Raw genomic sequence first — 14,294 nt, forward strand, 5'->3', positions numbered from 1 at the left:
CAGGGCACCCACTGGCCTGGTGTTGTACATACGTTACATGTACTGCGCCTGTACCCATAATCACATAAAATCCCACACTGACAATTACATGTGGGAGGTTGCTGGTCATTAGGACAAGCTTGTGTTTCACGTTTCCTAGTAGCTGGCTACATCCAAGAGAAGGACTCTGGGTTGCACGTCTTCTCAACACATTGCATCTGGTGATGTACATCCGGTCCCTTGCTCCTTCACCAAGAAATATTTTGGTTATGCACATCTTTTTCTCTTTCATTGGTCAATGGGCGTCATGTCCAAGGCGGTTATCCAACAGTCTTCCGTATAAGTGATAATACGATCGACTATAGGAAGGAAATACTCCACAGATCTGAAACCATTTACAACTGGAGTTACATGGCCCTACATATACAGGTACCCGCACTGGGATGTGTGTTCCGTCCACGATTAATAACTCTTCTTGCAGATCAAAGAGTGCGGAATGTAACGGACAGATATGGAATGTAAACTCTCGGTACCATGGCAACATCGGCAGGAATATCAGAATATATATTTCAGAATATTGGTCCTGAAAACGTCCTAGATATGAAGACAGACCTGTTCTGACAGGCATGTTCTGGTGTTTGTCAGCTGTCTGTCACCGCTCATTTCAGCTGACGTTAGGTAGCTTGTTCCCATTCATAATCATCCCGCTCTACCCGCTTCGCTACACACTGACACTGAGCCAGGTTAACAAAAACTACAGCATTTCATTAATCTCCACAAATTGTTTTGGCATGGAGTGTGAACGGAAGTTCACTGTTTGACCTATGCACATTAAACACACGAAAACACTTTGATGAGAATTATACATTTAATCAAATTAGTTTTGAGTTTAGGTTTGCGCTGCACTCATTTAATCACAATAAGGTCATTGGGTTGGTACCTGAAAGGCCTTCATGAAAAATCACGTCATAGGTTTACTGAAGACAATTAGCGTCACTTCTAACCGATCACAGTTTGTTTCACAAACAGTTTCGAAGTATACGGTTCATGGTCACTGTCAACATCTCACCAGTTTAAATCTGGGCGTTCCATTAATTCGGACAGATATTTGTTGTGTGGTCTGTAAAACGTATCCAGAAGGTTTCGTGTCTTGTTCAACATATCCCCAACGTCCTGGCCGTAACGTCTTTGATAGGCAGCCTTGGTATCAACGATGTTCTTCAGTTCTGTGTCCGATAGCGTTCCTGTGACAAACAAAGCTTATACTGAGTGCGTGTGTGAACGCTTAAGTTCACCCTCACGTGATAGTGATTCTATACTGGGTCCTCTGCGTGACGAGCGAACGCTTTAACCACTAGGCTACCCCACCGCTCCTTCAAGATAAAGGTAAGTGTTTCTTGAGATAAAAAAATACAAAAAGACAAAGTCAATATCTGAGTTGAATACGTGGGAGTGTCTCGTATGTTTTTGAGTCATGCTGTTTTCGGCAGTAACACGCAAAGTATCCAAGCGTCAGCTTGGCTTGTTTTCATTGCCCGATTGTGGGTAGAAACTTGTGTTAAGATGTGTTCTTGTGATTGGTGAGCTCCCTCCAGAACTCGGCATAATGTCGAGAAGGCGACACGTGGTTTTGTGGTTTGAAGTGCCAAGATCAAAGATCAATGGAAACACAAATATTTATTCAGATATCCAAACCTTCCAAAAAGCACCAGTACATCACCAAACATATCTATATGCCAAGTTTGGTGAAGGAATCTTGAACGGTTTGGTTAACCTATCACGAATAGTATAGGAGATCTGTTTCGGACAAGGTATGCCGGACGCACGGACGGACTTTGTTGTTGCGGGGGAAAAACGGGTACGTATACTCACGTAACTTAAGGAATTTGAAAATTTCTGCCAGGTTGTGTGAAACATCCATGGAATATTCCTCGAATTTCAGAACGTAGAGCTGCTCTCTGGGAAACACTTTCAGCCAGTCAGACAGAAATACATGGTAGATACCGCGCTGGAGGTCAATCTGAGGAAAAACAGTTTTATTTCTTAGATTTGTTTAATATTGATAACGAAAGAGTCAGTGAGCGAGCAAGTATATATTGTACAATTTACCTAGATTACTGGATTACCGATGTTAGATTCTATCAAATTTCTCCCATATGTCCTGTTTTGCATGAAGTGAACAATTTTAGCCTTTGCATGATTCTATGACAGGTGACTGGAGGTGCCACCTCTGTTCAGTAGTGAGTCACTTTGTTTGACACATGCTCTTGATGTCATAGGAACAGTACAGTCTTGTTACATGAAAGGAGGTAAACATAACTTGATCGTCAAGGCATGTACTCCGGGTCACACGGCACATGAGAATCCGGAATAGAGATGGTCTTCGGGTACCTATACTTATCGTTAAAGGCGATAATGGGGTGCGATGGCCAGGCTTGCTGACTTGGGCGACACATGCCAACGAATCCCGATTACTACGTACATCCATGCTCATACTGTTGATTGTCTGGTCCAGACGCGATTTTTCATAGGTCGCTGCAATTTTGCCGGAATATCCAAATCCAGTCCACTAGAAATTCTAGATGATATGATCACCTCTGATGTCGAGTTGGTGGTGAGGTGTAATGGGTTCTAATGGTGGGTGTGGCGATGGTGGTTGAACATGCATCAGTGAGAACAGGACAATAGGTTCTAGGTGCACTTTACTGGTTTGAATCTTTAGCACCTGCTTATTCCAGATAATTTAAAGGGGAGATCTTATATCGTTACGCATCTAGTTTTTGTTATACGCCATCCAGAAACAGTAACATATGTCATATTTGGGGTTACCCTTTCTTATTATAGTACAAATTCTAGTACTTTTGTGGTTGAGTCCCATCCGGGATTGAACCAGCACATCCAACACACTGCAGATGTTAGAGGCGGGGCTGACTCTTACAGCCTGTAGGTAACCACGGGTGCCGGATCTGCTTACCCAATACTGAGTCCGGTTCCCAACAATTGTCTGAACAGAATAATAACGACCACACCCTTGAACACACATAAAAAGCGGCTCTGAGAGGAGAGCATGACTGTAAATGGTATATGTCTGAGCATACAGCTAATGCCTGCCGTCACACCAACCTCGTGAGTCTGCGAGTAGGAGTTGGTGTAGTTGTAGCAACAGCTTCGGAGGGATTGTGACGTCAGACAAGCTTCAAATATATTTATCTCTCTTACAACCAGGTCGTGAAAATCTTCTGTCGATACGTTTCTCCGTGTAAAACCAGCTTTGTGGAAATAGTAGGAGTACAGTCTACAAACAAAGGAAAGCACATTTACGTGAATACATGTACACTCCATACGTAATACATTCTTTCAGTCCACGAACCAAACCATCAGAATACATGTACCGCTAACTACAGTGTTCCCAGAAATTATTGAGAAAATCTTTGTTTTTTTTTCTAATGATGCTAAGATTGGAAAAAGGGCTTTCACTATGCACTAAGCATACTATATAAGGGAGACAACTCTTGAAGGCTTAGAAGGCAGCTCATTACGTCAAGAGTTATCTCCCTTGTCTGAGCAGACGGCTTCCTGTGTTGACATGGCAGAATTTACAGCAAGAGAGAAAAGAAAGCTCATTCTAGATGATTTTGAAAGGGGTGAGGCTGATGCTAAAGTGTTAGCTTGTAGACATGGTATTCCTCTGTCTACAGTATACAGAACTTTGAAGAATATTCAAACAGGAACCGGGATAGAGCACAAAGCAGGGGCAGGTCGGCCTAGGAAATTCAGTGTTGTGGATCGCCGAATACTTGGGCAGATTGTGAGTAGGGGCAAACTGAAAAGTGTCGAGAACATCAGAAATGAAATGTTTAGCAGAGGACGTCCTCAGGTATGCAATGAAACAGTTAGGCAGGAATTACAGAGACTTAATTGGGTGAAAAAACGTGGAATTCCCTCGCCGTTGATGAAAGATGCACAAAAGGAAAAACGTTTAAACTGGTGTCGGGCTCATGAAAATCAAGATTGGGATAATGTTTTCTTTTCGGATTAAAGTTCTGTTTGGCTTTTCCCTAATTGTGTGAAAATTTGGACCAAAGATACTGTCAAACCTATCTACCAGCGACCAAAACATAGCCCGAAGTTTCACATGTGGGGTGGCATATCGGCTCGCGGAGTGACGCCATTGTGTGTTTTCACGGGGAACTTGACAAAAGAAAGATACGTTGACATTCTAAATGGTCACCTTCTTCCGACAGCACAAACATTGTATGAAGATGATTGGATTTTCCAGCATGATAATCACCCAAAACACACTGCGCGCTACACAAAACAGTGGTTGTCGGGCGAAAATGTTCAAATTTTAGACTGGCTCAGTTACAGCCCAGACCTAAACCCAATTGAGAATGTGTGGGGAGTCATGAAGGACAGAATAAACCAAAAGGGACTGAGAAATATTGAAGATATGAAGGCCGAGGTGGTCCAATATTGGGATACCCTGTCACACGATTACCTACAAACTTTGATGGGTAGTGTGCCTAGGCGTATTCAGGCATGCATTGCTGAGCGAGGAGGTCTAAAAAAGTACTAAACAAGACTGAGACTGTAAAAGGATGATGTTGTAACATGTTTATGTAAGTAAAACGCCAGAAGTTAATAAACGTAATGAGTTACATGACGCAACATGATTCTCAATAATTTCTGGGAATACTATACTACGTACATTATACTACAAGACCCTAACCGTTACAGTTCAACCTAAACTGCTGAACATACGTCTCATTAGCTGACATAGATTTGTTTCAAGAAACAAACATGCAATATATATACCAAGTATTAAAAAATACAAAACAAAATAAAATAGAACAAAATATATATATAAAAAAAAATACGCTGGCATCATAAACAGGTGCCCGTCCTTCTATTCTACCAACCGTTTAGTAGGGTTCCTGAGAGACAGTATGAGTTTAGCTCGAGGGTTCAGATGATGGATGAGATCAGGATTTGTCACACATGGCTCTTTGCATCCTTCGTTGCCAGGCAACATGTCCCAAAATTCGTTAAATGAAAAATAGGCTGGGGTGGCATCACCTTTAAAATTAAACACAAGACAAACTCACGACAGAGAGTATATGAACAGTGCATGTGTTTTGCAAACTCCGCTTTCGTTTATCTTTTCTACGGTTTTCGTTGTAGAGTATCAGAATGTTACCTATAATGTATGGGTTGACAGCGCCCTCTCGATGGTTCATCTGTATGAAGGTGGCACTCCTCTGCAGCAAATTTAGGTATGTATCTATGGACGAACATGATTTGCCTGAAAAAAAAATATGTTAGATTGGCGGATATATAATTGAAGGCATCACACTGAGGACTAACAAAGACTTCGTTTTCATAAGAGTTTAAACGGTCATTTAACCAAATTTCAGGACAAGAGAGGTGGGCGGGCGCACCCCCGCACCCCGCTGCTGGACTCGCCTATGTGATCCATGCTCGCGTGCTCACCATATCCCAAACAAACAAACAAACAAACAAACAAATGTATCATCATGATAACACCCATTCCTGTCAGTATACAGTGTAAATAAATCACAGTTACTTAGCTGAAGTCGACGTATCCACTGTGTCTCCTTCAAGGCATGAAGAGCTACGTCAGGGTGACGGTTGATTCTAGCGAACAAATCAGACGTCCCACACTTGCACTGGCCGATGATGAAAAAGTATGGCAGACAACGCAGCAGTTTTGTTTCTCCCGTCAACTTCCGGTTCTTCGCGAACCAGGCTTGCGCTTCTCTATTGTATTTCATGCTCCTTGGACAGTTGTCTTGCGGTAGATCTCGGACCCACCAACAAGGACTTGTGAACTCAGGGAGCGTCTTAAGTTGAGGCTACGGATAATACAGAGATATTTTGCAGCCATCAGCACGGACTTGTAAACTCAGGGACCGTCTTACGTTGAAGTACAACCAGTGACAAAAATACGTATTGGTAAGTGAGCGCAGATCCATTTGTGTGCCAACACATCACATATCAAGCCACCTATAGAAATGGCTGTATTGACAAAGGCATATATGCAAAACATATAAATCATCTCACAGTAACAAAACGTACATGGTGAACACACCATGTCACACTGTATCGATACTGACATCTGAGCGTGACAGGAAGATAGATGATGTTTATGAAACTAATTTAGAACTATTTATCACCTGTTGTGAGCTCTGGCCAAGACTAAATTAGCTTTGTGTTCAGGTGCCACTGCTGGTATCGACAAAAACCGATCAGAAATTGATCCACATTAAGCAGCAGTCTTTGTTAGACACTTGAGGGTAGGTGAAGTCAACCCTCTGGTTTATCAAACTGCGTGCGGAAAACAAAAACTCTCGGTCTACAAACTGAACAGGCGCTTTCTCGTGATGGTTACATTCATCATTGTGGACACTGCAAGTCAATAACATGTAAACCACCGGCGGCAAAATGCGACCTGTAATGACTGATGAACTGATCCCAGAGTTTCGAATGGCCATTCAGGTGATTCGTGATTACAATGTAAGCATGATGCATCATGGAATCACTGAACTTTCAGCACATGTAATTTCAGTTCTGTTTTCTGACCATTATTCAACTAATGACGTCACATGTATCCACAATGCACAGTCCAATCTGCCGCTATATTGAAGGAGATCCCTGCACTGTACACATATTGACTAGATTGTTGCCATTTGATAAATACGCAACTGGAATTTACATGTAAGCCTACGGAATTACGTCAACTGTCGAATACTTTTTGCACGACTTTTTGTAGTTAGTGATATATATAAACCATGACCCACTACACATTAAGGAAGTAACAATTTCTCATCGAAATCGAGCTGAATGTAAGAAAGGATTTCATCACTGATGGCGCAATTACTCACCAACATCATGAGATCAATGTCACGCCTCCAAGTAATGTGGTGTGACGCGTCTCGTAGAAACTCGACCTTATTATCAAACATTGTATTTATTCCTTTCAGTATGAGTGTTGGGTCATGTTGAATTCTTTGTAAGTCTCGATGTGAATCCTCTCTCCAAAGCAAGTGTAGCCATTGGTACATTAGGACAAAACACACAGCAGCGATACTCCATTTTACCAGGTTCTGGCGTCTCCTCATTGCGAAACACCCGACTGTAAAGAAGTGTAAAATGTGCGTTATAACATGTTTCTGATACTGACAGATTAATGGCGGGAGCCATACTGAATTCTTTCATTGGCTACAATAAGGAGACTTATGAATCTTCCTGTATATAATACATTTAAAAATTAGTTAAGCAAAGTTTATGAACTGGTGCATAAAATGTGTCTTGTGGTATTTCTGACCATATGAATTGTTTAGTGAAAAGAACAGGTTGAGGAGACACATGGACAAGAATAACATGACATAATCAGGTTTGTGTTAAGATGTACAGATTTGAGAAATGACATCATTGCATGCAAAAATAGTATGATTTTGCTTTTCGTGGACAGATATGACAGACTTAGATGTTTACTCAAATGATTTATAATGTCTTGCGATTCCATGTTCCTCTTTTAAAGCAGCAGTCGATTAACTGAGAGTCTAGACGGGTAGGTGTGTCTGTCGAGCAGGGAGCAATAAAGCGTCCCACAGATGCTCAACTGAACTGGGATGTTGACTCATGACTAGAGAGGGGGTGATTGTGAAAATGTGGGACACTAACCACGCACCACAGCAAGCCCATTAAGATTATCACGAATTGAAATGAGCTGCACCTTGCAACCAAAGAAAATGCATCCCCATACCATGATTGACCCCCATACCATGATTGACAATATCTTTTGGATATTGTGGGGAACCATACTCGCGTGACTTTGCCTCCAGACAAGAGTACGACAATCATCAACATCCAATAAAACTGACTCTCATCTCAAAGTGAACTCTCCGCCATGTTCCAAAGTTCCAGCGACTTGATAACACTCAGCAGCTTTGCGAACTGGAGACGCTTAACTGGCTCTGTCATGCTGCGTCCGGCAGATTCCTGACGGTCCTACTGGAAACAGCTCCCTTTCGTGACTGGTGCTGCCTTTTCACTGTGCCACGAATCCCGTGAGGGCGCTTAATGCCTCACCAATGCTGTTTCCTCTCTAATTGCTAGGTCTGTAGAGATCTTTTACACCACTGGTAGCCCTGTGTCTGTTAAGGAGTCTTGAAATGATAGAAGTATTGAGTCCAACTCAAGTCTAAGGGACTTCCCGTCATTTCTAATTCCAGTCTGATTTCAACACTTTTGGTGACATTTCACGTGCATTGCACGACGTTGCACTTGCATGTAATATCTCCACAAAAGATCATGCTATACAGCAAGATGCAAAATGCTGATATCTTATTTCGCAGAATATTTGCTTGATTTCGCAGAGTTATAGGTATCTGAAGAAGGTGAGGTTTAAATAAGTTCCTTATGTGTACATGTGCACAGCCTCGTACAGACATTGAGACTATCACACCCATATCAAAACTATTGTCAATATTTGACACTATTGTTTGTACAGCAAATACACGCGAATATGAGAACATTGAGACTGCTGCCAACATCTGACACCGTTATTCAAAATACACATCTATATTAGAACAAGTTTTGAAATGCTTGTTCAGGTAATTTTTGAAGCAGAACTCCATATCTGCTTTTCACGACTATTACTACTTGTGTCCAGATAATCAAATATCTGGATGATCACAGCATAACATTGCATATTGCATAGGCAATTAATCCATATGTTTAAGCATGGCAAACTTTTTATTCTGTAGGTTACTATGTGATAAATGTCATGAATATAACTGCTACAATGTCGAACGTTACAAAAAACACCTACCCTCATTTCCTTGCGTTACAATCGGCATGAACTGTTGTATATTCAGCGATCGAGGACTGGTGTCATTCACTATACTTGTACAAATGCGCAACATGGGAGGCGGGGAATTTTGAAGTGGATATTGATTAACCATGGTAAAATACAGGGACGAAGGAGACAGATTGTACTGGTTGGAGAATACAGTGATGCATTGACAAAACGATCTTTACAGCAAACAATACCTTTCTACACTTCATTTGTAACTGTCACATAACGCTAAGATGATTATGAACAGAATAGATACTGTGTCAGGTCAGAGACAAATACTTAAAAATCCCGCCAACACCAGAAATATGGAGCGGGTTCTAAGTCATCGGGTGGAGTCAGCCTGGTCAGCCTCCTTGGGACCGGATAGCGCCAGCCTTGTCAGCCTCCTTGGGACGGGATAGAGTCAGCCTTGTGAGCCTCCTTTGGACCAGGGAGAGCCAGCCTTGTGAGCCTCCCTGGGACGGGATAGAGTCAGCCTGGTCAGCCTCCATGGGACCGGATAGAGTCAGCATTGTGAGCCTTCGTGGGAACAGGGAGAGTAAGCATTGTGTATCTCCTTGGGACCGGATAGAGTCAGCATTGTGAGTCTCCTTGGGACCAGGGAGAGTCAGCCTTGTCAGCCTCCTTGGGACGGCATAGAGTCAGCCAGCATTGTGAGCCTCCCTTGGACCGGATAGAGCCAGCCTTGCCAGCCTCCCTGGGACGGGATAGAGTCAGCCTGGTCAGCCTCCCTGGGACTGGCTAGAGCCAGCCTTGTGAACCCCCTTGGAACCGGATAGAGTCAGCCTTGTCAACGTCCCTTGCACCAGGGAGAGACAGCCTTGTGAGCCTCCCTGGGACGGGATAGAGTCAGCCTTGTGAGCCTCCTTGGAACCGGATAGCGTCAGCCTTGTGAACTTCCCTTGGACCAGGGAGAGTTAGCCTTGTGAGCCTCCTTGGGACCGGATAGAGTCAGCCTTGTGAGCCTCCTTGGGACCGGATAGAGTCAGCCTTGTGAGCCTCCTTGGGACGGGATAGAGTCAGCCTGGTCAGCCTCCCTTGGCCCGGATAGAGTCAGCCTTGTCAGCCTCCCTGGGACCAGGGAGAGTCAGCCCTGTGAGCCTCCTTGGGACGGGATAGAGTCAGCTTTGTGAGCCTCCTTGGGACCAGGGAGAGTCAGTCTTGTGAGTCTCCCTGAGACCAGCTAGAGTTACCCTTGTGAGCCTCCCTGGGACCAGGGAGAGTTAGCCTTGTGAGCCTCCCAAGGTCAGCCTGGTCAGCCTCAATGGTAGTAGATAGAGTCAGCCGCGTCAGCAACGTTAGTCAAACATTAGATATTCATTCTATAGATACTGAACATTGAACGTTGAGGACATGTTTGGAAACTGAATTTAATTGTCAACAAGCAACACTTGATGCTATATTTCATTACGCATAGAAATAGGGTGACCATTTGATCGTGCAATTGAAGGACGTCAGGTTGACGTTACACGTTGTAGGGTAGGGGTGAAACGTCCCAAATGACAAAAACGGGTTAACCGAGCGTGTGGCAGCTGTGACAGCTGTGTATAGTCGCCCATGGACTCTCTGGGGGCGAATATGTATATCCGTAGCTAGGAGAGACGTGGGGAGCTTCTTAACCATTGTCGTCGTGATGACGTCACAATGTGGCGGTCTTCCCATGGTGTGGTAGAACGAGGCCTGCCTGACCTTGGTGGGTCTCCAAATTGGTTAGGTTGTTGGACTCGTTGCCACAGACGAATAATTGTGCTGTAATGCACTTGGAAGTGCCTGGCGACGTCTCTTGCTTGCTGGCCAGCGCGTAGTCGTTGATTTTCTGGCATTCCAGGCCGACGACCCATATTTCAAACTGAACACTTCTTTGTGGTGTCTGTACACGGTTACTCGATATGCACGTGCACCACCCTCGTTTTCACAACAGTCCAACGATCGGTCAAACTTTGATGGCACTCGTGTGTGTCATAATGTCACCTTTGGACCAGATTTCAGTATTTTGTCTCACATCATCCTTTTGTATACGAATGTTACAAAAAAGTCCTAAACTTTTGTTGTTCAGTATATTGACGTTTTTCAACAGGATTCTTGTACAGGCAGAGCATTCCTTCCATTTATTGGAACGATTCATCGTTGACATTTGGTACTGCTACATCTGAAGATGGGGAACGGCTAAAGCAGAGTATGTCAAATAACTTTGGTGCATGTGAGTAACACTAGTGGTGTTGTTGACGGCGGGCAACGTCGTCATATGACCTCATTTATACCTGAAACCAACCTACGCGTATTGAAACGAATCGCAGAGATATTATTGAGATCGTCGGACAGATACACGATGCAGACAAAAGTAGTTTAATTTCATTTCATATTTCACACGTCACGCAGATTATGGATATACATAATTATTTGACAATATCGGAAGCGAAAAATCTGTATATTAATTTTCCTACTAGGGATTTTCAAACATGATGAACTATTTTCCTGTTTTCATAGAACATATCTCACTAGCACACTTGCTTTTTTCATCGAGAAGCACCAGGAATTAAATAAACCCTAATGTGATGTTAAATTCCGACTAAATGAGCTACGTTCGATGGTTCTCGAAATCTGGCAAGGGTCGTATTGAGAAGCTTTCAGCTTGTCAGTTTTTCAAGTATTTGTCACCATTAAAACTGGAACACTTCGACATAGACATGATAATATATAATCGTCAGAAAAAGACGAAAACTTAAAAATTATACCCACCTAATCTCTTACTTTTATCAGAATTTTTCAATTCGTTAGCACCAAAATCTTTTGAAACTTCTCTTAGAATATTATATTTTCTTAAAATCCACACTTATTAGAAATACGAAATTCGAGTTGATTTACACCATGTATCCCAGCATATGAAAAAGACACATGATGGTAGTTAGGTGCGTTTTCTTCCACAACCGTATTTGTCGAGAGATCATGGCATCACAAATCTATCTTTGTCCTCTGTCACCTGACGTCATCAGCAGGGAATCTTCAGACCAGTCTCCATATTCAACAGGAATTCCTTTCTTGCTACTTATTGCTCTGTTCTCCCGATTTGCAACTTCACACTCAATACAATCTGTATTTCTTTCTGAAAAGATGTATATCATTTGGTTTATAGGATTTCTCCCTACTGTGACAAATGATTTGTGGCCCGACTACAACACTGGGCAGCAGGTGCTTCCCCCTCACATCCATAATCTATATCGCAAGCAACATCCTGCCCATCACGTCAAAGCTGTCTACCACCTGGCACCTGCAGACAGATGACACATTTCCTTTGTCTCTACCGTTAACTCCAATACGTCATACTTCATACTTTGACAGAGTTCAACAACCTATTAACGACCACCCGTTTGTCAGTGTTAAACACTTGTCACTTGAACACATCGACCACGTGAGACAACACAATAGTTTAGAATGTGAAAAGTGATAGTATCCAATAATTATTCTATGTTCCAAAGTTAGGGATAGTTTTGTCTTAAAGTAAAATATCCTGCCTTTTTCTTCGTTACAACAACCGAGTTACAAAGAAAATGTAATCATATCTAAACATTACTCAATCTTAATATTGGATTACTTTTCTTCAGAGACAATACCTGTTTGTATTCGGGACGTTTGTGATAGTGTCATTACTCTACTGTTGCTGGGGGGCTGCTTAGTAGTTAAAGTGTTCGCTCGTCTCGCCTGAGGCCTGCGTTCGATTCCAAAGTACAGTGTGAAAGTCCCACTTTTATTGTCTATCACCGTAATACCGGAGAAATGTTACAAAAAGCGGCTTAAAACTAAACTCACTATCTTCATTATTAGTTGCTAGGTTAGATTCGTATTCGTCTTATCAATGCATGCACTCTGTCCATCACCTCTGACGTTTACATGTCCCTGTCATATTTCAAACCTGTCATGGTCCTCCCCGTCTGCTCGTCTAGTCCACACCACATCGGTCATCTGGCTACGCAATTCTTGCTACTGCAGAACATTTCATTCACCTCGATGCCCAAGCCAGAGAACATGTTGTGCTATACGATAAGGTCAAGTGTTCAGACATTGGCTTGGACGTGGCCTGTCACACATTGAAGAACGTTCAGAGCAAACTAGGTACCAATCGACGATTTTCCCAGTAAACAGAGAAAGTATTCTATGGGACAAGGGACATGTACCATGTTTGGCCACATCAGTGACATTTCTACATTCACTATTGACGCTTACTTAGTGCATGTCATATGCATGTGTTGTGTATACGCTCTGCGGTCATCCCAAGATCGTTCTCTTATTTCTGACATGTTGGCCAATTGTTTACATACCATATACTAGGTGTTCCCCAAAACAGGTGAAGTTTGGCATTAGTGAGCATTTCCTATACGGAATCACCCTTCCTAGTTAGTTTGCTCCTGTTGTGTATCTGGTGTTTGAACTGATCTCAACTTGTGGTGAACTTACGTGACCTGTGGACTGTTCTTGTCCAGATGCGGAGGATATGATAAGGTATAAAATGCACCCCTGAACCACTGAAAATTATTTATACAGTTATTCGCAAGTGATTAATGTTAGGAAGATAATGGAGACAGAATGTTGCGACGTACAAAGGCACAATAGGGAGATGTGTTTATGCTGTAGTTTCGCAAGGTTTAGGCAGAATACACTTGCCATGAGAGACAAAACAGATAAATCTTACAATAAAATAATCGACAAAAAAATTCAAACTTGCTGAGACACCGACCAGTTTTTTTTTTTGCTCGGTATTTTTCAAATCGCTAGAAACGCTGGTTCAAGGTCAGCCGCAATATTAATATTTTGAAAATGATGATCAGGAACGATCCTCTGCATCTGTTGATTATTGGCCACTGTTTTTGGTTATTGAGACTCTTGATAAGACTCCTGTCAAGCTAAAGCCCTTTGCCATTTCTAAAGGTATCTCTGGGATAGTAGGAGAAAACAAAAGCATCAAGCGTTTGAGGAATGGTTCACTGTTAATCGAATGTTGCAGAAAACAACAAGCAACAAACTTATTATCAACTCATGTGTTTATCGGAGTCCCGGTTCTGGTGTCAGCTAACAGAACATTGAACACGAGCAAAGGTATTGTCCGAGACCGCGATCATCTCCTTGCAGACATGACTGAGCTCGACATAGTTTCTGAGATGAAAGACCAAGGAGTAACATACGTCAAAAGGCTTCCATCACGAAGAAATAATGAGACAGTTCAAACATACACTTACTTCTTTTCATTTTCGGCTCCAAAGCCCCCTAAGTCAATCAAGGCAGGTTACTGAAATCTGAATGTTGATATATACGTACATTCCAGATCCTCTGTGCTGCTTCAATTGCCAGAAATACGGCCATGCTGTTACTAATTGCACATCGTCTGTCACACGTGCTCACTGTGCTAGGAATACACATGTAACAACAAATTGTGATAGCG

General features: G+C 42.6%; 1 protein-coding gene across 1 annotated transcript; it reads right to left on the bottom strand.

The window, feature by feature from the left end:
• Window positions 1-833: 833 nt before the first annotated feature.
• On the bottom strand, window positions 834-8,926 carry LOC137278802 (carbohydrate sulfotransferase 15-like). The gene is made up of 8 exons (XM_067811343.1): window positions 8,834-8,926; window positions 6,882-7,132; window positions 5,564-5,852; window positions 5,177-5,281; window positions 4,899-5,055; window positions 3,103-3,274; window positions 1,852-1,999; window positions 834-1,223 (listed from the first exon to the last, which is right to left on the bottom strand). The coding sequence occupies exons 1-8, from the start codon at window positions 8,859-8,861 to the stop codon at window positions 1,045-1,047; spliced, it is 1,329 nt and encodes a 442-aa protein (XP_067667444.1). The 5' UTR covers window positions 8,862-8,926; the 3' UTR covers window positions 834-1,044.
• Window positions 8,927-14,294: the final 5,368 nt, after the last annotated feature.

Source organism: Haliotis asinina, chromosome 1 (genome assembly GCF_037392515.1).
Source record: "Haliotis asinina isolate JCU_RB_2024 chromosome 1, JCU_Hal_asi_v2, whole genome shotgun sequence".
In the NCBI taxonomy this organism is placed as follows: Eukaryota; Metazoa; Mollusca; class Gastropoda; order Lepetellida; family Haliotidae; genus Haliotis; species Haliotis asinina.

Excerpts from the sequence above, each read along its gene's own strand:
- LOC137278802 (XM_067811343.1), bottom strand. The coding sequence starts at position 8,861 with ATGCCGATTGTAACGCAAGGAAATGAGG. Across the intron at positions 5,853-6,881 it reads ACATTGATCTCATGATGTTG|CCTCAACTTAAGACGCTCCC; the intron begins GTGAGTAATTGC and ends TATTATCCGTAG. Across the intron at positions 5,056-5,176 it reads TGTCAACCCATACATTATAG|GTGATGCCACCCCAGCCTAT; the intron begins GTAACATTCTGA and ends TTAATTTTAAAG.